General features: G+C 49.6%; 1 protein-coding gene and 1 long non-coding RNA gene across 2 annotated transcripts in view; one reads left to right on the top strand and one right to left on the bottom strand.

Moving 5' to 3' along the window:
- MYH16 (myosin heavy chain 16) overlaps window positions 1-24,706 on the bottom strand; it is a gene marked incomplete at its 5' end in the record, with an annotated part of 60,616 nt that overhangs the window by 24,799 nt on the left and 11,111 nt on the right. The window contains 17 exons of the mRNA XM_079121209.1: window positions 281-371; window positions 1,444-1,589; window positions 1,803-1,889; window positions 4,185-4,289; window positions 5,102-5,329; window positions 6,046-6,219; window positions 8,449-8,530; window positions 9,873-10,009; window positions 13,121-13,241; window positions 14,444-14,561; window positions 14,932-15,019; window positions 16,494-16,552; window positions 17,284-17,410; window positions 18,972-19,151; window positions 20,957-21,127; window positions 21,820-22,088; window positions 22,890-23,028. Of these exons, the coding sequence (XP_078977335.1) occupies window positions 281-371; window positions 1,444-1,589; window positions 1,803-1,889; window positions 4,185-4,289; window positions 5,102-5,329; window positions 6,046-6,219; window positions 8,449-8,530; window positions 9,873-10,009; window positions 13,121-13,241; window positions 14,444-14,561; window positions 14,932-15,019; window positions 16,494-16,552; window positions 17,284-17,410; window positions 18,972-19,151; window positions 20,957-21,127; window positions 21,820-22,088; window positions 22,890-23,028 (2,322 nt within the window). The remainder of the gene's footprint in view (window positions 1-280; window positions 372-1,443; window positions 1,590-1,802; window positions 1,890-4,184; window positions 4,290-5,101; window positions 5,330-6,045; window positions 6,220-8,448; window positions 8,531-9,872; window positions 10,010-13,120; window positions 13,242-14,443; window positions 14,562-14,931; window positions 15,020-16,493; window positions 16,553-17,283; window positions 17,411-18,971; window positions 19,152-20,956; window positions 21,128-21,819; window positions 22,089-22,889; window positions 23,029-24,706) is intronic.
- On the top strand, window positions 2,576-10,009 carry LOC306649875. The gene is made up of 4 exons (XR_013760731.1): window positions 2,576-3,200; window positions 6,968-7,126; window positions 9,506-9,565; window positions 9,884-10,009. It is a non-coding gene; the product is annotated as an uncharacterized lncRNA (long non-coding RNA).

Genomic DNA, 24,706 nt, shown 5'->3' with positions numbered 1-24,706 from the left:
GAGGGGAAGGGCACAAGGAGCAAGTGAAAAGGCCCCAAGGCAGGAGGGAGCCTGGCATAGGTGAAACCCAGCAAGAAGGACAGTAGGTGGCAAGGTCCAGGAGGGATCATGACCCTTGTAAGGACTTTGGATTTGACCCTGCGTGAGGTGACAGGAGTCAAACTCCAAGGATTCCATGGCATTCTTGCTCATCAAGAAACCCCCATTAGCTGACGTGAACAGAGGATACAGAGGGGTGCGATTCACAAAGAGAGCTCAGGCTTCTGGGTCCCGGACGTACCTGGTGTTCCTTGAGCTTCCGCTGCAGTGTAGAATTCAGCGATTGCTCATCTTCATATTTAGAGTTGACAGAATTTATTTCCATATCCCTCCTGCAAGAGAAGGTTTGCTCTCCCGAGGAAAGGGTCCCAGGACGCTGGCCAGGGAATGGAACCTGGGCTGCCAGAGGGGAGGCCTTGGGCCTGCTGAAGCCACTCACCTCCCAACTCTGGCCTTGGTGTCACCCAAGGGAGGAGTCAGACCTCAGAATCTGCTCCACAGGGTTCTTCTCGTCACTCACCTACTCATTCACAGGTTATCATTGTCAGGTATGTTTATTGAGCATCTATTATACCAGACATTATTTTGGGTTCTAGGGACATACCGGTGAACAAAAGGGACAGAAATCACAGCCCTGGTATAACTTGCATTCAAGAGGATCCAGAACCACAGTGATGTTTTGCCTTTTTAGGGAAAACGTTCCCTTAAGAACTTTCCACAAAGGGCTCGGACGTGTGAGTTGCATGTTCTATGAGACACACGTGAGAACCAGGAGGCCAGGGACTGAGCGGATGAGGAAGACGGGCAGGGCCTCGAGCACCTCCCGGGTGTGCCACAGGAGATGTGCGCCAAGGTACACGCTGAGCTGCACGTGCTCCTCTGGGCAGTCTCTGGAGATTCGAAGTTGCTTTAGTCAAATGTACTTCCAAGACCAGTATCCAAATTCTGCTCCCTAAAATCTGTCACCATCCTACTCTCCATTTTCTTCCCTTTGGGTACTTCCTTGGTTCAGGTTCTTGCCTGGACCATTGCAGTAGCCTCACACTTTTCTTCCTCCTTCCAGTTTTTCTCCACTCCACCTGACCTCCATGTTATCATCAGAGTGATAGTGAGAAAATGCTCCCTCAATTCCGTGCTGTCCTTGAGAGCACAGCTCACAGGGGTCCATGGAAACTCCCTGCCCTGCCTAGTCCCTGGGTTCCCCAGGGCAGTGGTTCGAGTCTCCTTTCCTGTTCCCCAGAGACGCCGTGAGCTCCCTGCAGTCAGGCAGTGCCTGCTCCTTTGCCTGTCTTCCATGCTGGGCCTGGAGCCTGCACATAGCAGGTGCTCAGGACGGGCATAGATAGACACGAGGCCCTCCAACAGTGCCTGGCATCGACGAAACGAAAGACCACACAGACGTACTTTTTCACCACCTCCTCGAGATCTAGCTTGGAGCGCTCCATCTCATTGAGGTTGTCGATGGTCATCTTCAAGTCACCCTCAGCTTTCCGACGAGCCTTTTCCACCTCCGCCCGGATTTTCTTTTCCTGCTCCCAGTTATCTTCCAGCTATGCAGTCAAAAAAAGTAAGGGGTGGTAGAAAAGGGGATTTTAAGGCTAGATGGCAGGAAGGAAGCTGTCTAGGCTTGGTCCCTTAGCTGTAGCCTCAGAAAGGCCCCCACACCCCAGGAGATGTGTCAGTCTAGCCAAGGACCCCATGCCACGCATGAGATGGACCTGGCCCTGAGTGGTAGAAATAGCCTCAGCAAGTAGGGGTGTTACCTCATGGATCTGGGTGCTCAGCTTGCTGTTGTTCTTGGTCAGGTGGTTCACCTTGTCCTCCTCAGCTTGCAGATCGTCCAGGGTTTTCTGGAAAGAAACATATACACCTGTGTCCCAGCAGCAAGAGCAGCTGCACAGACCTGGTTCTAGTCCTTAGTCTGGAGCTGTGTGGTCCCAGGTCTTGGAGACTCGAGTTGACTTCAATGAACAGCTACTGAGGGCTGCTCCTGGGCAGTGGGGGAGGCCAGGGCAGACAGACCCGAGTACCCATCAGCCGCAGGTGACCCTCAGGGGGTCATTGGCAGCTCTGGTTCTGCAGGGAACATATTGGATGTCTGTAGACTGCTGCTGGTTGTCGCAATGACTGGAGGTTCCACTGACATTTGCCCCTGGGTGACTCCAGGGATCCTGGACATCCTGCCTTTCTCTGGTCCCATAAAGAACAATTCTGCAGTTCCCAGGCTTGATGTCCCACCCAGGCCGTCACCTAAGTAAAACAACTGTTTATATTCATCTGAACCTAAAACCTAAGTCCACTTTACACGTAACTCGACACTCATTTTCAAAGAATGATCTACCATGGATGCTGGGAGAGGATTTGTCATTATTTAAAAATTTTCCCCACGGGGCTGGGGAGATAGCTCTGTTGGTAGAGTGCTTGCCTTGCAAACACAAAACCCTGGGTTCAATCCCCAGCACCACACACGAAAAAAAAAAAAAAAAAAAAGAATAATGAAAAAATTTTCCCAAGAACCGTTCCTGATTCTGTATAACCCACACCGCCCACAGGAACTACCCGCTGCGATCCATGTTGCAGGTGCACCCTGCCATGCTGTCTGCAGCCATCAGAGGCCTCCCAGTCCATCTGCCAGAGCTTTTACACACTGAGAGCTGCATTATTTATTATAATTTACTTTCCCTTCATTTCCCCTTTATATCAAAGGGCATGCTATTGATTTTTTTGGAGCTCTATATTATTTATAATTTTGAGTTCAGGATAGCTCAGCGAGCGTTCCAAAAATATAGTTGATCCTCATTACTTTGGATTCCTCTTTGACCATTCACCTATATGCTAAAATGTATTTGTAATTCCAAATCAATACTCTGGGAGGTCTCGGGGTCACTTGGCAAGCACGCACATGGTGGGGAAATGTTGACTTGCCCAACGTGCACATTCCCAGCTGAGGCTCAACAAGGTGACACTGGTCCTTCTTGTTTCAGTTCTCAGAATGTAAAAGAGTGTCATTTTTATGCCCCACTTAATGCCATATTATTTTTTGTGCATTTCATGCTTTTTGGTTGTAATTTTACTGTTTAGAATGGTCCCAAGCATAGTTCTGCAGTGCTGTCTAGTGTCCTAGGCAGAAGAAGGCTGCGGTGTACTTTCTGGAGGAAAAGGTAAGCTTTGTTCAGGCCTAAGCTTCAGCACTGTTGGCAATGGGTTTAATATTAAATATTAATGAATCAGTAATGGTATCAAAATAAGACATTTTAAAACAGAAAGACAAAAAACAAAGTAATATATTGATTGATTGTGTTATGTATCGACTGGTTAGCAAAATATGTTAGGCCCCATAGCACCTAATCCTACCTTTCCCCTAGGAGCAGCGGCTTGTATTTGCTAATTCCGTGCCTGTGGTAACTTTATTGACCATAACTACCACAAATAGCAAGGACGATTATATTTGTTATAAAAAGGGCTTTAGTCTGATAGGTTGAGGATCAGAGCCTAAGGGATGCAGTTCCAGAGGCAGCAGGAAGAAGAGTTCAGAGAACATGCTTGGACTCACGGTGTCGGCAAACACAGGAGTCCACAGTCTACTCTGGACATTGACGTGCTCTTTGCTCCTGCCCCCAAAGAAGCACTCTGTGCCCTGGTCAGCACTGGTGGCCAGTCAGCCCTGGCTCTGCATTCAGGAGACTTGGGACAGTAAGATGGGGCTCCTCATGACCTCAAGAGCTTGTGGCCTGCTGTTGCCATGGCCTATTAGAGGTCCCTGGGGCTTCAGAGCTCACGGGGCCTTTCCAGATACCTCACTTCATCCTTACAGCTTCAGTGACACACGTCCCAGGGTCTCTGGGACCTGCCTGACTTATGATTACTAATGGTTTCCCCTTTCACTCTCAAAACTCTCCTAGTTTGGGTGCTGAATTAAATAGTCGCCCTACCTATAACGATCCTGAAAGGCAGGCAGCAGGATGCAACCACGCCCACCTCACTGACAAGGGAATTAGGATTTAGGGAGATTCCTTGTCTTTCCTGAGGCCCCCAGCTGAGGGGCAGCAACGCCAGAACTTGAAGGTGGTCTCCAGTCTCCGTTTGCAAAGTGTATTGCACCAACTCCACTTGCTCTGCCAAGGAGAACTGCAGGGAACACCCACCTGGTGCAGCTCCTCCAGGGCCCTCTTCTCCTTCTGGAGCTTGGCAATGTTGTCTTCACGGAGGGAGAGGTCCCCTGACAGGGTGCGGGCTTTGTGGTCCAGGGCCTGGAAACAGACAGGGAGAGAGGGGTCCTTAAAGTGGGAGGGGTCCTTAAAGAGGGGCTCTCAGCTTGACTGCACCCTGGGGTCTTCAGGGAGTTGGGCAAATATCAAGCCCCAGGGCATGCCCCAGCCCACCCGAGGCAGAAAGTCAGGGGTGGGGGGAGCAGTGAGTACCAACAGTTCAGGACCTCAAACACGGTCCTCAGACATCAGCAGTGACATTGCTAGAAACAAGGACCCTTCAGCCCCGCCAGCCCTGCCAACCCAGAGTCTGAACCTTGTTGATGATCCTGGTGGTCCAGGTGCACGTGAAAGCTGGAGGACCTTACCCGGGTTGTGAACCCCACCCACTTGTGGTGCAAGATGTGGCCTCAGGGCCAAGGGCCAGACAGGTGGCATTAGGAGCCAGGGGAGCTCTTCTTGGGGAGCTCCTGGTGGGGTGCAGAAAATGCTTGTTTGGGCAGAATATTCAACAGTTAATGGTGACCCTGTCACCATTATGAGAGCAGCTCTCAGTCCCTCAGTCAGCTTCTCTGTCCTGAAGAACTTTCTACAGTGATGGCTGTGTTCTCTGTGCTGTCCAGTATGGAGGCACTTAATGCATGTGGCCGTTGAGCATTTGGAAGGTGGCTAGTGCAGCTGAGGGACTGTATCTAAGTCCTCTCAAATTCACTGGAGTTATACAGTCCCACATGGCCAGCGGCTAGGGCACCAGGCATTGTCACTGTGGGGACTTCAGGCGTGGACTTTGCAGGTGAGTGGGCTGGGGGTGCCCTGGCTTGAGAGGAGCACGGTGGGCCCAGGAAGCTGCTCACCTGCTTCTCTTTCTCTGTCTTGGCCAGGGTGCTTTCCAGGCCCTCCAGGTCCCTTTTGAGGTCACTCAGCTCCCCCTCCAGCTTGCGCTTGCTGGCGCTCAGTGAGGCCGCTGTGCCCTCCTCTTCCTCCAGCCGCTCTCGCATGTCCGAGATCTGGCTCTCCAGATCCATCTTGGACTTCATCATCTGGGTCAGGCGCTCCTCTGCGTCCATCAGGTTCTCTTGCTCCTATTGGAAGAAAGGACCTGTAGTCCAGTTACCTGCAAGGGACTCAGGGGGCCATCACCGAGACAGTGGACAAGCCTCAGGCTGATGGCCCTGAACATGTGCCCTGGGGGTTAGGCCAGGGGCCTGGCCGTCTCACGCTTCTTTTGTGAGATGTGCGACAGAGCATAGTCTAGGAATGTGGTTCCTGGACTGGCAGCAACGGCTTCGTCTGGCATTAAACTTTCTGTTTTGGTGGTGCTGGGGATCAGACCACAGCCTCACACAAGCTTGGCAAGTGTTCTACCACAGAGTTATACCCTCAGCCTGTGGAAGCAAAATTTAGGCCCTGCCTGAGACCTGCTGCATCTGAATCTGCACTTTAATGAGACCTGAGGTTGTCAGGGCAGCGTAAGGTTTCAGCAGGGTGGCGTGGACCCCCACAATAAAGTCATTTTTTGCCATCTTATCTGCTGCCCCAGTGTGTCCACCACCTCTCCATGTCACCATCCCTGAACAGACAGTCTTCACAGGTAGGGCCCATGGTGAAATGGACCCAGCTGGCTGTGTGTGCGAATAATTCAGTGAAGGCTATTGGTGGGTGCATCAACGGTGATACTGTGGTGAAGGGAAAGAGTAGGCTGTGGAGCTTCATTGTAATGAAGGGAGAGCTCGCCAGAAGAGCTCACTCTCGCTCCCTCCCTGGGTCTGACTGAAGCAACACCCAGGGCCCCACGTACGGCCTGCAGCTGAATGGTGAGGTCCTTCTTCTCCTGGCTGAGCGTGGCTGTCTTCTCCTCCAGATCCTTGACCTTGTTCACCAGTTCCTGGGCCTTGGCCATGGCATTCCTCAGCTCCTCCTCCTTGGCCTTCATCTCCTCCTCTTGCCGAGCCACATTCAGGAGCGGCTTGACCTGGTCAACAGGCGACACCAGAGTGTTCGGAAGGTGGGCCTTGCTGGGGGCCTAGGTGATGGACTGTGGGATGTCTGCCTCAGACTTGGCCTTGGAACTCCACTGTGGCTGATGTAGCTGTGCAGGCACAGCGCCTCTCTGCAGATGCCATCGGTGCTAGTTCCTTGCCCCAAAGCACCCCTAACCCCAGAGAGAAGGCCCATCCTTGCTTAGGACCGATTCTTCTTTTACCTCCTTGGTACTGGGGATTGAACCCAGGGCACTTGCTGTGCAAGAACTCTACCACTGAGCTGGACCTCCAGTCGTATAGGACTAATTTTTAGGATGCTCCTTAATCCCAAGAGACATGAAGTTAGCTGTTCCTCAGCATCCAGGTGTCCCCATGCTTAACCCTGTTGGCCCTTTGGTATACTTTCTTTCTCTCATAGTCTCTGACTCTATCCTTTCTGCTTCTCCGTCACTTTGTTTCTCTGTGTGTCCCTCTCTGCTACCCCTCTCTCCCAATCCCCAACCTGGCCTCCCAGGCCTTCCACGTAGCAGCCCCAACTTGGCCATGTGCAGGTTGGGGATGTCTGCAGGGCTGGTCATCCTTCACGGTGCAGGTGCACCTGCTACTGCGGGTCTGCGCCACAGCATCTCCCTGGACCTCTCAAATCCCTCGGCACTTCTCACCCGCATCAGAGTGCCAGGGTCCTCGGGTTGCATCACCTGTGTTCCTCTGTCCCGTTGGTCTGTGACCCTCTCAAAGGTCTCCCTCCTGCCCGCCCTGCTCTCTGCTGTACGTGAGCAGGGCCTGTGGCGACGGTCGCCAGGGAGCATCTCCTGATCAATGGCTCCATTTCCAAGGACGGCAGACACCATGGAAATGGATTTGTGAGGCAGAAGGGCCTTTCATGGAAGAGAGCAGGTAAATGGGGAGATCTGGGATGGCACGGAGGCCTGGTGCACATTAAAGGTCCTCATAAGCACCACAACCTGCAGCCACGCAATCTGTGGAAATTACTGCAAGGGTCGCCCCCCTCCCCGCCCCCATTGGCCCATCCTGTCTGACTTAGTTAAATAAGATTAGAGCTTAGTTAAAACACTTAAGAGTAAAGGATTTTGAAAAACTAATTAGAAGAGGACCTTGCTCTGTCACATTTAATTAGTGAGGAGCAGGGAGATTCCCAGCCTCGGCCTCCTCTTCCTCTGTTGCCACTGTGTCCTGCTCAGGAAGACCCTTAAAGGTTATTGGTCTAGACATTCCAAAAGGTGACACATATAGTGAAAGGGGCAGGAGATGGGTCCAAGCATTACATAAAAACCTTCTGAGCCAAGCAGGGTGGTACACATCTGTATGCCCAGTGGCTCAGGAGGCTGAGGCAGGAGGATTGCAAGTTGGAGGCCAGCCTCAGTAATTAAATGAGATCCTATCTGAAAATAAGGATAAAAAGGGCCGGGGATGTGGCTCAGTGGTTAAGAGCCCCTGGGTTCAATCCCTGGTACAATGAATACATAAATATGTAAATGGAATATACCACAAAGCTCACAAAGATGCTTCTTTCCACATCCCCAGCTCTGTTTTTTTTTTTTTTTTTAATTTTTTATTTAGAGACAGGGTCTTGCTAAGTTGCTTAGGGCTGCACTAAGTTGCTGAGGCTGGCTTTGAACTCGAGATCCTTCTGCCTCAGCTTCCCAAGCTGCTGGGATTATAGGTGTTATCCCTATGCCCAGCAGTATGTTCCTTTTAATAGTGGCCCCACAGTAGACATGAGTGGACCCCCACACAGTGGAATAGCTTGTGGCCCCCGGAAGGGGGTGAGAGTGGCCTGGTTGCTCACAATGCTCTCACTCCTCTCTTGGAGAACCTGAGAAGCGAGAGGTCCCAGTTCATCATTTCTGAGGTCCCTCAAGCTCTGAGACCAAGGACTCACCGAAAGAATTTAAATAGCCACAACATACTTAGGGGCATCTGGTTAACATCCAAGTCTACATTTTTTGGTGGGGCAGGATAGGGTGGTGGGGGCAGCTCTCTCCATCCTAAGTGATTTCATCTGGGGAGATAAGATGGACGGTGGGGAGGCACGGCATGATTTGTCTTAGGGAGGAATTAGTTTCAACTCCAAGGCTCTCATTTTCAGGGGATTCCTCCCTGAGGGCACTGCTGTCCAGGACCAGGCCTTCCCCCAGCCTCCTTCTTCAGCCCATAGGCAGCAGCTGGCTCAGCTGACCCGTCCCCCCGCCCCTCACCTTGTTGTAGAGCTTCCACCAGCCCCACAAACGCAGCTGCAAGAACTTGCGCACATTCCGCTGAATGAGTTTCAGGCCTAATCTGAAAAATAAATCCGGGATTTCATAGGTTCAGATGTGTCAGGGCCTGATCTCCCCAGGCAAGGGGTTGGGCAGAGACGCCCACAGATCTATTTTCTCTAGACACTAAAGTGCTTTCTCAAGACCCAGCATTGCCTACGTGGTTGGGGCAGCGAGGCTCAGGCTGGGATCCAAGCCCGGCAGCAGGTTAGGGGAGGCGAGGTGGATCCTGACGGAGGCGAGGCTGAGACAGACCACTGGTTTACTCCTGCACTCTCCCTCCTTCTGCTTTCATACTAGAAATCACCCATCAGTCTCTGAATCCCTTTAGTCTGTGAAGTTTCTGGAACCCACCCTTTTCCCATCCTCTGCAGTTCTGTTCAACTAGACTTTCACTGAAGGCTTCCCTCATTTGTTGATGTGCGCATAGGGCCGACACCCCTCCATTCAGTCCCGAACTGAGGTGTCCCTGCCTTCAGCCAGGGTCATGGAGGGCCTGCTGGTGGGTCACAGGAATTCATTATGAATACTATGACCACAAAGAGCCAGAGTCAACCATGGGCCAGCTGCGACTGGCCCAGCAACTTTTAAATTACCACGTTAGGAAAATGACTGAAAAACTCCAAGAGTAGGGTATTAGTATGAGAAACACTGAGTTCTATTCCTGAGTCTGTATGAATCTGGCCTAGTTCCTTAGCCCTTCTGACTTGGTTTCCACATCTGTAAAATGGGGGTGCTGGCCCTACCCCACCCCCTCACTGAGCCAGTCAAGTAAGGCAAAGGCTGTGAACATGACTCAGTAAGTCGTAGAGAGAAGGGTTCGTATCAGTTGCTCTCTGTTCGTGGTTAAATTGTGTTCCCTGCAAAGATTCTGAAGCCCTAACACCTGTGAATGTGGCCTTACTTGGAAATAGGGTCTGAGCAGAAGCAATTAGTTAAGATAAGGTCAAGTGGGAGGAGGGCGGCCCTTAATCCAATGTGACTGGTGTTTTTATAGAAAGAGGAAAGATGACATGAAGACCAAGCCCCACAAGGAGAATCCCGAATGGAGACAGAGGTAGGGATTGCCATGATGCTTATTTGCAGGGTGGGAATATCTGGGTTACCAAGACTGGAGGAGACAAGAAGGCCCTCCCCACCCAGACTTCAGAAGGACCATATCCCTGTCCACCCGATTTTGGATTTCTGGCCTCTAGAACGGTGATAGCATGAATTCCTATTGTTTTAAGCCCCCCAGAGTTGTGGCAGCACCAGGAGACTAAGATACCCCTGAATGGGGTCATGGTATCCCACCCCATGGTACAGCTATAGGTGCTGTATGTAGGTGCACCTCGTATGTCCTTCCCTGTGGGCGAGCGTGTTACCTTCGTTCCAGCATCTTCTTGAACTCGACTCTCATGAGGAAACCCCGAAGCCGACACTGCAGCAACGTCATGATCTTGGCCAGACGCTCGTCCCTCATGTCCTCGAGCTTGGCCAGGATGCCTGCTCTGAAGAACACCTGGAGAAGAGGCACTTGTCTGAAAAGGGTCCAGCTGTCTCCCAGTGGCAGCCACTTGGGGAAGTTTTAAATCAAAGAACCATCATGTCACAAGGGACTTTAAAGTTAAGAGACCCCACTGGTGCTGGTGCTGATACTTAAGGTCCCATGGAAAGAGCTGGCCCAGCCTGGACACCCCTGCCAGCGTTAGCATCCGTTTCCTCTTCGTAGCCTGTCAGCTGGGCTCCAGTCCCAGCTTTGCACTTCCTAACTGGGTCACCTTGGACACATCTCAGCCTCAGTTCCTCCTCTGTGAAATGGGGATGCAAATCCTTCCCTTAGAGCGTTGCTATAAAGATTAAACGAGATAATATGTGGAAAAGTTCTTCAAGGCTCCAGGTAAAATGCGATGGATCCTTATATAATACAGTGATTGCCCTGCAGTCAGAGTGGCAAGGGGCCTTCCTTCCTCCCCATCATGTAAAGCAAACTTGAGACAGAATCATTGCATTGTGGCCCCACAGGAGCTGGGTGGAGGGAGAGGGGGACAGTTATGGGGGAGGGAGGTTGAATTTCTCATGAAAAAGACAGTGTTACCAGCAGTGAATGAGTAGGACTCATCCCCAGGAAAGCAAGGCCCATTTCCAATGTCAGAAAGAGCTGGAACATCCACCCTCAGAGAAATACAAATCGAGGTCAACAAGATGCCATTGGCCCCTGCTGGCACCTGCAACACTTAGGACTTCGGATAAAACCAGTGTTGACGAGGATGTAGACGCAGGTGAATTGGTACAAGCATTCTGGAAAACAGTTTGGCATTCCCTCCTCAGGCTGGGTGTTTGCACCTACCACGGGCCTTTGTCTCAACCCTGGCAGCGCATCACGCCTGCCGGGAGGGCTTTTGAAGACACTGATGCCTGGGCGCGGGTGATTTCAAATAGAAGTTTGGGGATGGGGCTCAGGGTTTGGCAATTTTTAGAATCCCCCCAGGTGATTCTAAGGCCTGGCTTTGTTCCAGAGAAACCCGTAGAAGGGACCACAGGCAAGAATGTCCAGAGCAGCCATTGTTGGTAACTGGGAGAAAAATGGAAAGAAGGAAGTAGAAATGTGGTCATCCAAGGCAATAATATGGTGTGGCGGTGACAGTGAATGAAGGTCATGTCCCAGCAAGGTTGGATCTCAGGAATACAATTAAGTGGGGAAAGCCTATCACAGAAGGTAGTCGTGGAGAGGACACCAAGCATGATACTTCCATGAAACTCAAAACCAGCAACACCCGGAACAATCTGAATATGCAATGAAACTAGTTTTTAAAAGGCAGGGGTATGGTTAATGTAAAAATTCAGAAGAGGGGTTACTCCTGGGAGCGGGGAGCAAAGGCTTCATTCTGAGTTTTTAAGTGGGGTTGTGGGTGCTCTTTCATTATGTTTGGTAATGTGACATCTTTGCACATATTTGAAATAGAATGGTAGAAACCTGCTGGTTTCAGCCTGGCTTCAATGTGTTCTGCGACTTTGATCAAATCTTTCTCTTGTGGGGAGCTAGGCCTCTCTTCTGTCCAGTGAGAGTGCTAATGACAGAACCCCAAAATCTCCCAGCTCCAAGAGCCTGTGATTTTCACGAGACCCCCCAAATGAGTCCCGATGGGAAAAGAACAAAAAAGAGTGTTCCATCTCCCACCCTCCAAGAAACCCGTCCCCAGGAGCTAGACATCACAGGACAGAGAAATTGATCTTGCTGTCCCAAAATGTTTCTTGATATTCCAATACTAATTGGCATTGAGATGTGGTCTTGGAGCCAAGCATGTGGCTGAGGATGGGGTCCACACGACCCACTACCAAGGGTTGGGAAACAGTCTGCAGGCAGAACCATTCTATTCTCTTTTCTGCCCCTGCTGCCAGAGTCTGCCTGGTCCTTGGGGAGCAAAGCTGTCCCCAGCAGCCCTGGGCCTTTCCCTGGACTCAAGGTGCAGCCCATTTGCCCAGCCAGTGACTGTGTCAGATTCTGGAGTTGTCAGTTACAGCTTCTAGGCCACATGCATTAGTGGTGGGCCTGACTCCTACTGTCCTGCCTAGTTCTGTGATGTTGCCTCCCACCCCCTCTCTGGGCTTTCTTAAGTTTCCCATCTGTCAAAGGTGGGCAGGGAAAGGAGTGGCACATGGGTATCCAAGGTCCTTTCAGCTCAAGTATTCAATGATTCTGTGACAAAACCTCAAGGGTCCTCCATAAGTCAGCCTAGCTACACACAGCACACCCTAATTATGAAGGAGGCCAAAGCAAACCGTTCTGGCCGTGTTAAAATTCTGCAAACACACGGGGTTGTAAAGCAAGCCCCAGGGAGCTGGAGACTCATCTGGTTCTCTCTGTGGATCCCTCAAGTCTGTAGCCATGCCTGGCACACAGTAGGTGCTCTATGAGCATTTGCAGAGTGACCAGATGCCTTGGAGGTATGTGCAGGCTGGAAGTGCCCCCACCAGGCCTGCACCACACACGAGACTTGGAGAAGCCAAGAGGTGGTGCCACAGAGGCAGGCACTGAGCCTGGCACTCCTGACTCATGTTGGGGTGCAGTCTGGTGAGGCAACTGTAGATGGGTACCCTGGACCACTGACCTGAATGGGCCTCACAATCCTGACAGGACTTTTTCCTTTTTCATGGAAGAGCAGGAAATGGGACAGACACAGGGTGGCCCAGGCCCCATGAGTCAGGATCAGGAGGCTGAGTCACCTGCCAGCTCAGGGCTTAGGGTTCCCCGTGTGGGTGAACTGGGATTATGGGGCTTCACTACCCAGGCCCTGCCCACACATACTGCCACGCTCCATCAGAGCCAGGACCTCTATTCTGATCGACTCTTTTTATTCTTAGAAACTGGGGCCTCCTACAGTACGAAGAAATATTCTACCATCGATTGAGTACTGCTTTGTGCTGAGCTGGGCTCTACGCATGTTGCCACTAATAACCCCAAATCCTGTGAGGTGGCATTGTCAGCTCTGATTTTTCAGAGCTAAAATCTGAGGCTCTTATTGGCTCAAGGGCTTTCACAGAGACTGAGCTAGAGCTTGTACTCTGAAACACACCTTCTTGGGACAAGGCGGAGTGGGTGCCGGGAGGACACCCCCACCAGACACTCTACCTTTGTATGACCAATTTTGTATTCATTGGGATCCAGTTCGATTGCCGCAAGAAGCAGCTCTGATGCCTTCTTGTTGTCCACAAACCCTTGAGGAATCACGTTGGGGTTCAGCACTTGGTACCTGACCAGAGAGAGGTGATGTCAGTTATCATCATACCCAACATGGCAACACACAAAGTACATCATGCAGTTATCCACTGATCGTTGACAGTCTTGCAGACAGGCATTAGACTCGATTTATAGATGTCCACATTAGGCAGGTAAGTGAAACTGATAGAATTTGGCACAAGGGTTATAGCTTGGGGGTGAGTATTGATGTGGGTTGGGGTTTCTGGGAAGAGGTAATCCAAGAAATGAAGAAACTAAAGTCCTTTTCTTCCTGATAGAGCTGGGAGTACAGAAGAGAGTGCTGGCCCAGATAGAGGATACTTTCTTTCTTTCTTTTTTAAAATATTTTTAGTTGTAGATAGACACAATACCTTTACTTAATTTATTTATATGTTGTGCTGAGGATCGAAACCAGTGCCTCACACCCGCTAGGGAAGTGCTCCACCACTGAGCCACAACCCCAGCCCAAGGGGATACTTTCTTTTCCTGATCTGTCAGTGGATGCTTTTGTGATACTGGACAAGTCCTTCCTCACTTGAGGACTTCAGAGAGTGGGACATCTAGTGACAAGGTGACTTCCAGTGACCTTTTTGATCCCTCCATCTGTGGCCATGTGTTCTATCACGTGCGGGTGTGGAAGAAGTTCATCTCTAAGGTGAGGGTCTTAGCTTAGTTTTTTCAGATGCAGACCCTGAGACAGGGATTATATGATAGGTGGTAGTATCGGGAAGTGGGCAGAAAGCCATGTTATCAAGGTAGGGATCGCCATGGGTGATGGAGCTTAATGCTGCTGGGGAACAGGGGGAGTATTTACACCATGGAAATTTACACCAGATTTCCTACCTATCAGGACTTCTTCCTTCTGAAACCTGGAGAACCCCTGTTAAACATTTTTCCAGCATGCTGCTGTCTGAGAGCCAGCATCTGAGGAAGATGCGTCGGCCTTAGCCCGCTAGGAGTGGGAAGGAAGTATGTGTACACCGACTCTCCTCAGTCAAGACTCCCGGGGAAGCGTTCATTCCTGGGACTTTCAGTCTGCCAGGGGGCTCAGCAGGCTCCAGGAGCCAAAGAAATGCAGGTGCTGGTATTGGAAAGGTGGGCCAATGAGTCGGTATTGACAGCATGCCCACAGGGCTATGAGGGACTCTACCCATCAGCCAGTCATCCTTCGAAGACTGGGTTCTGCATGCAAGGCGTTGGGGAGACACCACTCACCTCTGTTTGAACTCTGGGTACTGCAGCCTGTTTGGGAAGCCCTTCCTGCAAATACGGATGCCTTCCAGGACACCGTTGCAAGCTAACTGGTGCATGATGAGGTGGGCATCCACCACACCTGCCAAGAGAGAGGACGCAAGATGGAGAGTCACTGCCTTGGGGTGGGACAGTCCAGTCCTTGCCACCCAAGGAGGCTGAATTAGGCCACTATGCTGCCAATTCCAGTCTTCTCCTGTCACTGTCCAGGGGGCCCCAAGTCCCCCACAATTTGACCAGTGCTTTAAGTTTACTCCCTGACTGTGACTTCAGGCTGGGTGGTCACCATTCTGCTTTATAAAGCAGCTAGAAGATGATTTTGGGATTCTTTCTGAGTCTTGTTTGGTTGGCCCTCATCAGCCCTGGTGTTAAAGGTGGGCTTAATTTGGAATGAACACTAACTTCACAGACCCTCAGGTGTCTCAGCAGGGAGAGATGACCCCACAATGTACCTGACTGCTTAAACTCATTGGGGACAATACAGCGGACAAAATGGGGGGCAGTGCTGTGGAGGGTGGTCATCAGCTTGTTCAGCTGCTCCTGGGGATGGAGGAAAAAGAAAAAGAGTAAGTAAAGCTCAGCGTTGGTATTATAAGGCAGCCACACTCAGGAGAGGTAGTTGGAGTTTGATTAAGTTAAAATTAAAATTCAGTACATCAGCTACTACTTTTTTTCTTTCTTCTCTCTCTCTCTCTCTTTTTTTTTTGGTACCGGGGATTGAACTCAGGGGCCCTCGACCACTGAGCCACATCCCCAGCCCTATTTTGTATTTTATTTAGAGACAGGGTCTTGCTGAGTTGCTTAGTGCCTCACTTTAGCTGAGGCTGGCTTTGAACTGGGGATTCTCCTATGTTGACCTCCTGAGCCACTGGGATTATAGGCATGCACCACCACATCCAACACATCAGTCACTTTCTAGTACTTACTAGCCACATGGGGTTAGTGGCCGCCATACTGGACAGTGCCAAAGGGAACATTCCCAGCACTCTGAAAGTTCTGTTAGACAGGGCTATTCTCAAGGTACAAGGTGACATGATCTCTCAGAAACAAGGCCACTCCTGATCCAGGGCTGGTTCACGTAGAACTTCAGACCACAGGGTCTCCTGTTAACCTCCCTAACAGATGGTCCCTTCTCCATGGCTTGTGACTGTCCAGTGAGGGGGCCTACTTTTTGCAGAGGCAGCCTGAACCTTGGGAAATATTGAGATCTTCACTCAGCATGTCCTTGTTGGCTGCACTTCTGCACTTGACACATCAATTTCCAGTGATGCCCAAACTTTGTGGAAGTTGTGACCAGCTCAGAAACCCTGTCACGAGATCTTGAGCACTAACATCTTAAAATTCTTTTTTTTTTTTTTTTTTGAGACAGGGTTCTTTCTGTGTTTCCAGGCTGGCTCGAACTCCTGGACTCAAGTGAACCTCCCGCCCAGTAAGCCTTCTGAGTAGTTGGTACTATAGGCGCGTGCCCTTGCCCCTGGCTGGGCCTCGATATCTCTATTTGCCATGTTGTAAAAATTTCTTTAACTCTCCAGGTTTCTGTCTGAAAATTATATGATTGGACTGAACTTTCTTCAAGGGTCTTTCCCATCTGATGATCCTATGATTCTGTGGCCTCCTCAGAAGGGAGAAAAGCCAGGTCTAGTGTTGCACACCTGTAATTCTAGGGGCTTGGGAGGCTGAGGCAGGAGGATTGCAAGTTCAAAGCCAGCCTCAGCAATTTAGCGAGTACCTAAGTAACTTAGTGAGACCCTGTCTTAAAATAAAAAAATAAAAAGTAAAAAGGACTGGGAATGAGTAAACATTCCTAATGTTTCTGGGTTCAATTCCTTGTACAAAATAATAAAATAAAATAAAATAAAATAAAATAAAATAAAATAAAATAAAATAATAAAACTAAATAAATAAAGAAATAAGACTACCCTTGGTCATGAAGCCACAGCCAGACCATCACACCACTGAAAGGGAGGGTTGGGGGCACCGTACTCTAGGTGGCCTCTGGGCAGCTACTACTCACCCTGTAGAAGTTGGAGACTGTCATGAAGGAGGATCCTCTTTTCTGCTTCTTGCTTCCAGCTGAGGAAGAGACAAGCATGTTTTGCATCAGCACCCAGCATAAGGGCAGGTAATCCATTAAGTGTTCTGCGCCAAAGCACATGCATTTCTCTGAACTTAAAAAGTCTTTTCTTGGGACTCAAAGAGGTGGAACCCTCACACCAGGAAAATGAAATCTACCAGGGAGTGGGCAAGTGGGCTGACTGCGGTGTAACGGTCAGAGGGTTGCTGGGCCCCCCAGAAAGGCATGCAGCCCTTCCTGCTTTAGGACTGACACAAGGTGGAAGACTTGGCCCAGGAAGGAGGAGCTGGCATTTCCTGCCTGCCTGAGGCAACCCCATGGGGCAGCTTCCACCCAGGATGTTCCTCTCTGGGTTACAGGGGGCTAGGAAGTAGGGCTGGGCTTGACATTTGCTTCAGACAAGAGAGTGGGGAACAAAAATTAAGCCCAGGGCATTTGAGGGTCAACTTGTACAAAGCAGCATTGTTCTACCCAGAGTGGATGCAGGCCCAGTGATCGGCTCAGCTGACGGAGGCTCCACTCTTCCACATCTTTCTATTGCAGGACCCTCCTCCCCCCAGGGCCTATTTTGAGCTTCTTGTCACTCACTCACTCACTCACTCACTCACTCACTCACTCACTCACTCACTCAACAAGAGTTGAATAAGAGAGTTTTATTTCCTTCTCCCCATTTTAGCCACTAAAGGACATCAGACCAGGGAGACTGGACACCAGGAGAGACCAGGCATACCTGCGGCCTCCTCTTCTTTGAAGAGAAAGGCTAGGATTCCCAGAGTTGATTTCTGAAACAAGCCCACCACTGTTTCATTCAGGGGGTCTTTGTTCTTCTCCAGCCAGCCTGTGATGTTGTAACCGACCTGAGGAGGGGCGAAAGCCAGTGGGTGAGCTTGAGGCCCAGTTTCCCCTTTCCAGGTCCTATACCTGGAACCTCCCCACCTAATGCTCGGCCTACTCTGGGCTCCCAGGACAACCTTCTGTGCCCTCTCTTGGGGCTTCAGTTCTTGTCCTGATATATTTCATGGTGTCTGGGATGGCCTTGTCCCTGTCTGAGTTGGGGACCTCGCCATCTAGTTTCTTGGGCATTTGCAGTTTTTTCAGTCTAGGAAACTCCATCTCTAGGTGCTGCTCATACACCAAGACTCTCTGACTACGCTCTTCTGGGGCATGATCTTCTACATTGCTTATTTTGACAGCCCACACTGAGCCTCCCCTACTCTCAGGTCTTCTGCCCAAGTGAGCTTGCTGTCAGTGACTGGCCATGGCTGGTGGAATCCTGACCTACATGAAGAAATCTCTCCAGGTCTCTCTTTTCTAAGGAGCATGCATTCCCTCTTATAATGCTTCAGGGACATTGGCTGATGGAAGGAGGCAGCCCCAGGATTGGGAGCTCCATATATGCAGGCAATTGGACACCCACTAATTTCTATTTTCCATTTTGCTATGTGGCCCCAGATGTATGGCTGTGGAGCCCTCTAGATCCTTCCATTGAGCACAGAGAACTGAAGAAAGTAGATGAGAAGCCACAACCTTTGGGCTTCCCATCTCCTATTCAGTGTATAAACATCCATCATCCTAGTTCTTTATTCTAGAGCCTTGACTTTAAATAAATATTTCATGGCTATAAATACGGAACTCTTCTCATTCAGTGTGGGAAGGCGGGAACAGAGCACTGCAATTTGGCTCCAAGCCTGCTGTTTGCTCAAAGTATCAGCCTGATCCATTTTGAGAGTAATTGGTGTTGTTATGGTTGATGACATAAAATCTTGGCCCTGATGCCCAATGCAATCATGGCTTTCCTGACAGTGCTGTCCTAAGGCGGCTGTTTTCCTGCACTTAAACCCACAGAGGCTCAACAAATTCTGTTGGTAACAAGAGTGTTGGCCCTTACAGCAATATTGAAATCCTGAGGAAATTAGACATCTTCTTAGAAGCTGGCTGGACGAACGTTACAACCCCCATTAGTTATACAAACAGAACCTGAGTCCTGGCTGCACTTAATTTCCCTCTTTCCCAAGGACTGCATTTGTCATGAGTGAAAAAGCCACTCTACAGATGTCACCTTATTGGTTTGGCTGCTACCAGCTGTCAGACGGACAAATTATTCAGTTGGGAGTAGTTAATGGGCTCATGGAAAGCTTTTTCCAAGTACTGTCATTTCTGGCCAAGACTGACATTCAGCCCTCAGACTGAGGGCCGTGATCCACTGGTGGGTCTGATGGCATGACCCACTGGCTGATCCCTAATCCTTTGATGGGTTGCTTTGGAATTCTCAGATGGACTTATAATGAGGAGGTAAGAGCCAGAGTCCATTTAATTGGCTGATAGATCATGGAAGGAAACTCAGGAGGGGCAGGTAGGGGTGGTCCTACAATGCTGGGGGTGGCCAGCAGTCAGAAGTGGCTCCAGGCTGGAACTTACCGTGCCTGCGTAGTGGACAAGCTCGAAGTGGGCCTCAGGCCCCTTGCCCTTGCCCCCCTTGGGCTTGAGGAAGTTGCTGGACTTGCCCAGGTGGTTGTCATACAGGGCGGCCTTGAACGTGGCATCCGTGGCTTTGGGGAAGACACACTGCTCCTCCAAGATGGAGAAGATGCCCATGGGCTAGGAGGGAAGAAGACAGGATGGTGTTAGAACCCCAGAGACCACACTGGTCCTGGGCCAGGGACTGATGGTGGAGATGAGCCAGACACCGGAGCAGAGGGTGTGGAAGCAGAGCTCTAGGCAGTGACACCTGGGAACAGCTCCCAACACTCCATGTCCTCGTCTTCAAATGCCAAGGCCATCTAGATGCAAAGGAGGCTGGAATCCATTGAATCCAACCAAAGGGGAGACAGAGGCCTGAAGGGAACAGATAGCTCCTTGAAAGCTAACCCACCAGAACAGTGGCCCTGGGCACACTTGACCGTCAGGAAAATGTTGACATCAATGACACCTATTGCCCCTGTTTTTGATTCTCTTTATCTCTTCCTACCAGGGGCCTTGTGCTGTCCTAGGTGTCTTTTCACACAAAAATGGGGAGTTCATAAATGCTATTAGGGACCTCATTTGCCCCCTATACATGGGGGTTCTGGGCTTAAAAGAGGACTGTTGAAAGAGGGCAACACCAAACCCCAAAGTTCAAGAATGAGTATAGTTCAGGCTTAGTGATAGCTGGACAGGGAAGTATTTATAGGTGTTGAGTGGCACAGGCATCGTGCTCACAGGCTGTTTTCAAAGACTCTGCCTTCCTGGGAGGCTCAGGCTGGGCCCACAGTGGAGACCCCTGGTTGTTTTCTTTTTTCTGTTTTTTTTTGGTGGCGCTGGGGATTGAACCCAGGGCCTTCTGCATGCAAGGCAATCACTCTACCAACTGAGCTGTATCCCCAGCCCCTTGGTTGCTCTTGATGCCTGAATAAAATCAGCCAAGGGTGAACCTAGGAGACATAATCAGTCTTTCCTTCCATCCTTCCTCCATCTCTCCCTTCCTCTTTCTCTTCCTTCCTTCCTCTTTTCTTTCTAACTTATAACATTGAAATAACTTCAGGCTTGCAAAAAATGTTGCACATAAAACAAAAAGCCTTCCCATAGACCCTTGGCCCAACCCCTCCAAATGTGAACTTAAAACACTGTGTGTTCAATGCTGAAAACCATAAATTAACATGGATACAATACTACAAATAGACTTTGTTCAAATTTTGTTATGTCCTTTTTCTATCCTTTTTCCACATTGAATCAAACAATATATATTCTTGGGACTGGGGTTGTGGCTCAGAGGTAGAGCGCTTGCCTAACATGTGTGAGGCACTGGGTTCAACCTCAGCACTACATGTAAATAAATGGGGAAAAAATAAAGGTCCATTGACAACTAAAAATATATTTTAAAAAACCAATATATATTCTTGAACTAGCCACTTGTTAAAACATCCTATGTAGTATGACCACAGGGGAAACTATTATTTTGCCTAGTTAAGAACCTGACTCTAGGGGCTGGGGAGATAGCTCAGTTGGTAGAGTGCTTGCCTTGCAAGCAGAAGGCCCTGGGTTCGATCCCCAGCACTGCCCCCCTCCCCCCAAAAAAAAAGAACCTGACTCTGACGCTTACAGAGTGTGGGACCCCAGACAGGTGACTTCCCTTCTCTGGACCTCAATGGTCCCTTCTGTGAAATGGATGAAAGTATCTTCCTTATTGGGTAGTGAGGGTCCAATGAGGTATGGCATATAATAGCCCAAACTATGGTGTCATGGCAGTTGCTGCTGTACCCATTTTTGTAGATGAGGAACGGGAGGTTGGACCAGTGGAGGTCATTGCTAACTGCCCTAAGGCCAAATGCCACCTCCCTGTCTGCCCCAGTGACATTCCCTCCTGAGGCATGTCCCAGTCAGGGATATCGGCTCTCCCCAAGTCCCTCCTTGGAAAAGTAGGTCACCTTTTCTAGTAGGTCAATGCAGGCCTGAAGGTCAAGGCCAAAGTCAATGAAGGTCCACTCGATGCCCTCCCTCTTGTATTCCTCCTGCTCCAGCACAAACATGTGGTGGTTGAAGAATTGCTGCAACTTCTCATTGGTGAAGTTGATGCACAGCTGCTCGAAGCTGTTGAACTGTGGTGGGAGAACAGAAAGAGGTCATCAGCCCAGGCCCAGAGGGAGCTGCTCCCAGGAGAGGGTGAGGAAGCCACGTGTGAGCAAGGGTGCGTGGGGGGCCCACCAGTATCAGGCATGATCCTCTGTGCCTCAACACCAACCAGGTCACAGTCCCAGCAGCCCAGGGAGATGCAAGTGTCACCCTCTCTACAGTGGTGATTCTGGGTCCTGAATGCCAGGCAACCAGACTCTAGCCCACATAATGAACAAAAATAATTGTAGTATACTGATAAGTTAGTCTTCTCCCTTAAACCAGAAAACACCCTGAGTTGTAGTGTTTGCCAATATTCGTAAGGTAAATATTCATTCTGTGCTAATTTCAAGCAAACAACACAAACAATGTCAACTGTCTCACAGAATTCCTGAAATTCCTGAAAATCAACAGTCAACAAATCAACAATCAGCTCTTGTGAGCCAGTACAGGTCAGCTCTGGCCCATGACTCATTTTATCCATTAAGTCTATACCATTCTTGATGGCACCACAGAAACCAGATGGAAATTTCTAAAGTCCAAACGTCAGAGATCAGTGGCACACTGACATTTTTCCACCCCTGGGGTCCCAGGCAAGAAACAACATAACCACGGTGAAGAGCCGCTTACAAAAGGATGGCCACCTCAAAGCAGAAGCCAAACATGTGGCCAGACACACCTCAAAGATCTCAAAGCCGGCAATGTCCAGCACCCCGATGAAGAATTGTCGCTGCATCTTGGTGTCCAGGGTCTTGTTAATCCTGGCCACCAGCCACTTGAACATCTTGTCGTAGACAGCCTTGCCCAGAGCCCCGATGGAGTTGTTGCACTGTTCCATGTTCTGGCCTTTTTGCACGAACTCGTTGCCTACTTTGACCCGGGGCCTGGTGATGCCCTTCTGGAGTTCGCCGGAATTGAGACCCATGAGATGGGCCACTTTGTCAGCCACTGAGTGGAGGTGGAGAAAACAGATGAGTGATAAAGGAAGCACCTTCCTGTGTGGTCTTGGGAGGAGGAAAAGGAGCATGGGGGACATCTTATTTTGTTGAAGAGAAACAATGATCTTAGGTGGTTTCCATACTTTCTCAGGGTCAAGTGGCAAAGTAGGATGTAGAAACTGGAAACTCTGGTATATATATACATAATGGAATACTACTCAGCCATAAAGAAGAATAGTATTATGGCATGTGCAAATAAATGGATGGGATTGGAGAATATCATGCTAAGTGAAATAAGCCAAGGCCAAAAAACCAAAGGCCGAATGTTTTCTCTGATAAGTGGAGAATGATATAAAATGGGAGTTGGTGGGTGGGGAGTGAGAGAAGAATGGAGGAACTTTAGAATATGTAAAAGGAAATGAGAGGGAGGGGTTATGAAAAATGGTGGAATGAGACAGACATCATTACCCTATATACATGTATGATTACATGAGTGGTGTGAATCTACATCGTGCACAACCATAGAAACGAAATGATGTACCCCATTGTGTACAATGAATCAAAATGCAGTCTGTAAAAAATTAAAAGCTAAATTAAAAAATAATAATAATTAAAAAAAAAAAGAAACTGGAATCATGCTCTGACTCTTTCTGCCTCTCTGAGAATATCCATGTCTGAATATCCAAGGAACGTGCTTGGTTACAGCCATCAGAGAGCCCGAGAATCCCCACCATGTCTCTGAAATGGCCACCAAACCTGGAGAGAAAAGAAAAACTGCCTGGCCTCTGAACAGCCCCAGCCCAGCACCTACCCTCAGTGGTATCCACTTCAGCTTGCTCCTCTCTGGGCTTCTGCTTGAACTTCATGTTCCCAAAGTGCATGATGCCCCCAGTCAGCTTATAAACGCCAATCTTCTCCTCTGCGCTGAAGCCCAGCACATCAAAGGCCTCCTACCAAGCAACAGGAGGAGAAAGCCATCAGACTCCTGGCTTCTTGTTCCATGCCATGGAGGTTGTGGCACTGCCACTGCAGGGCCACCCCAAGGGGCCACTGCACAGGATGTGGCCTCTAGAGTCAGACACACCCTGAATGGGGGGCGGTTGGTTTTCCTCCAAGGAGTTCAGAACAGACCCTCTGCCATATGGTCTTTATTATTATTATTATTATTACTTTGGTGCTGGGGATCTAACCCAGGAGTGTGTTACCACTAAGCTACATCCCCACCCCTTTTTAAGACTCTTTTATTTTGAGGCAGGGTCTCACTAAGTTGCTGAGGGCCTCACTAAATAGCTGAGGCTGGCCTCAAACTGGTAATCCTCCTCTCTCAGCCTCCCAAGTTGCTGAGATTACAGATATGCGCCACCATGCCTGGCCCTGTGGTTTTATTTAACCTCTCCACTCTCTGTAGCCATCTGCAAGCAGGTGACAGTCAGTAGTCAGAAGGATAGAGCTGAATGACAGGTAAAATATTTAGTTTGGTGCTTAACACACAGTAAGTATGCAATCAGGGGAAATATTATTATAATAACCATTGTTATTGTCATTAAGGCTCCATGCGAGACACTGGAGAGAGGAAGGCCAAGATGAATCAGGAAACTATTCCGTGGCCAGAGAGAGGACCTCCTACTCAATACAGTCAGGAGCCACATAACAATGTTTCAGTCAGTGGCGAGTCACATATATGACAGTGGTCCCATAAGATCATAGTGCGGCTGAAAGTTTCCTGCAACCTAGTGACATTATAGCCTACGTAACAGTAACGCAACAACACGCTGTTCACTCATTTGTGAAGATGCTGGCCGGGTGCAGCGGCATACGTGTGTAATCCAGGAGGCTCAGGAGGCTGAGGCAGGAGGATCACAAGTTCCAAGCCAGCCTTAGCAACTTAGTGAGGTGTTAAACAACTTAGTGAGACCCTGTCTCTAGTGAAATATTTAAAAAAAAGGGATGGGGATGTGGCTCAGAGGTTAAGTGCTCCTGAGTTCAATCCCTAGTTCCTAAAAAAAAAAAAAAAAAAGAAAAAAAAAGATGCTGGTGTAAGCAAACCGGCCACACTGCTAGATGTGAAAAAGGAGCGTGTACGAGTACAAAAGGCTAGAAAAGAAACAACCACGTCACGTGTGTGTCTTTACTAGGCTAGCTTTTCATGGTCATTTTAGAGCGTACTCCTTCTACTTATAAAGAAGAAAGTTCACTGCGAAGCTGTTTGTGTGTTAGGCTGGCAAGAGCCTCATGCATCTCGTGTTTCCTGCTGTCTCGACGGCACCGTTTCTCTTGGACTTGATTTAACTTCAGGTCACTTTGTTCACCATGGCCCAGCAGCAATTAGCTAACCACAGCCGGACACCAGCAGCCCGGGTGTGCGCTGGGCGACCCCACCTAGGTTTGTGTGAGACACTCTCTGATGTTTGCATGACAAATTCTCCTGCTGCCTTTCTCAGAAGGTGTCCCCATGGTTCAGCCACGCATGACTACTCCCACGGAGTCACACGGGCTTGGTGTCATGAGAGGAGACAGAGGGGACACGCACCTCTGACTGGGCTGGGGAGGAGGACACGTTGCATAGGGTGGAGAACGAGGTCCTGGGGAATTCTAGTTCAGGCCTGGAGAGAAACTCTACTCACCACA

Source organism: Sciurus vulgaris (genome assembly GCF_902686455.1).
Source record: "Sciurus vulgaris genome assembly, chromosome: 18".
Classification (NCBI taxonomy): Eukaryota; Metazoa; Chordata; class Mammalia; order Rodentia; family Sciuridae; genus Sciurus; species Sciurus vulgaris.
Note: the sequence above shows the minus strand (reverse complement) of the source record. Positions and strands in the feature narration are given on the sequence as shown.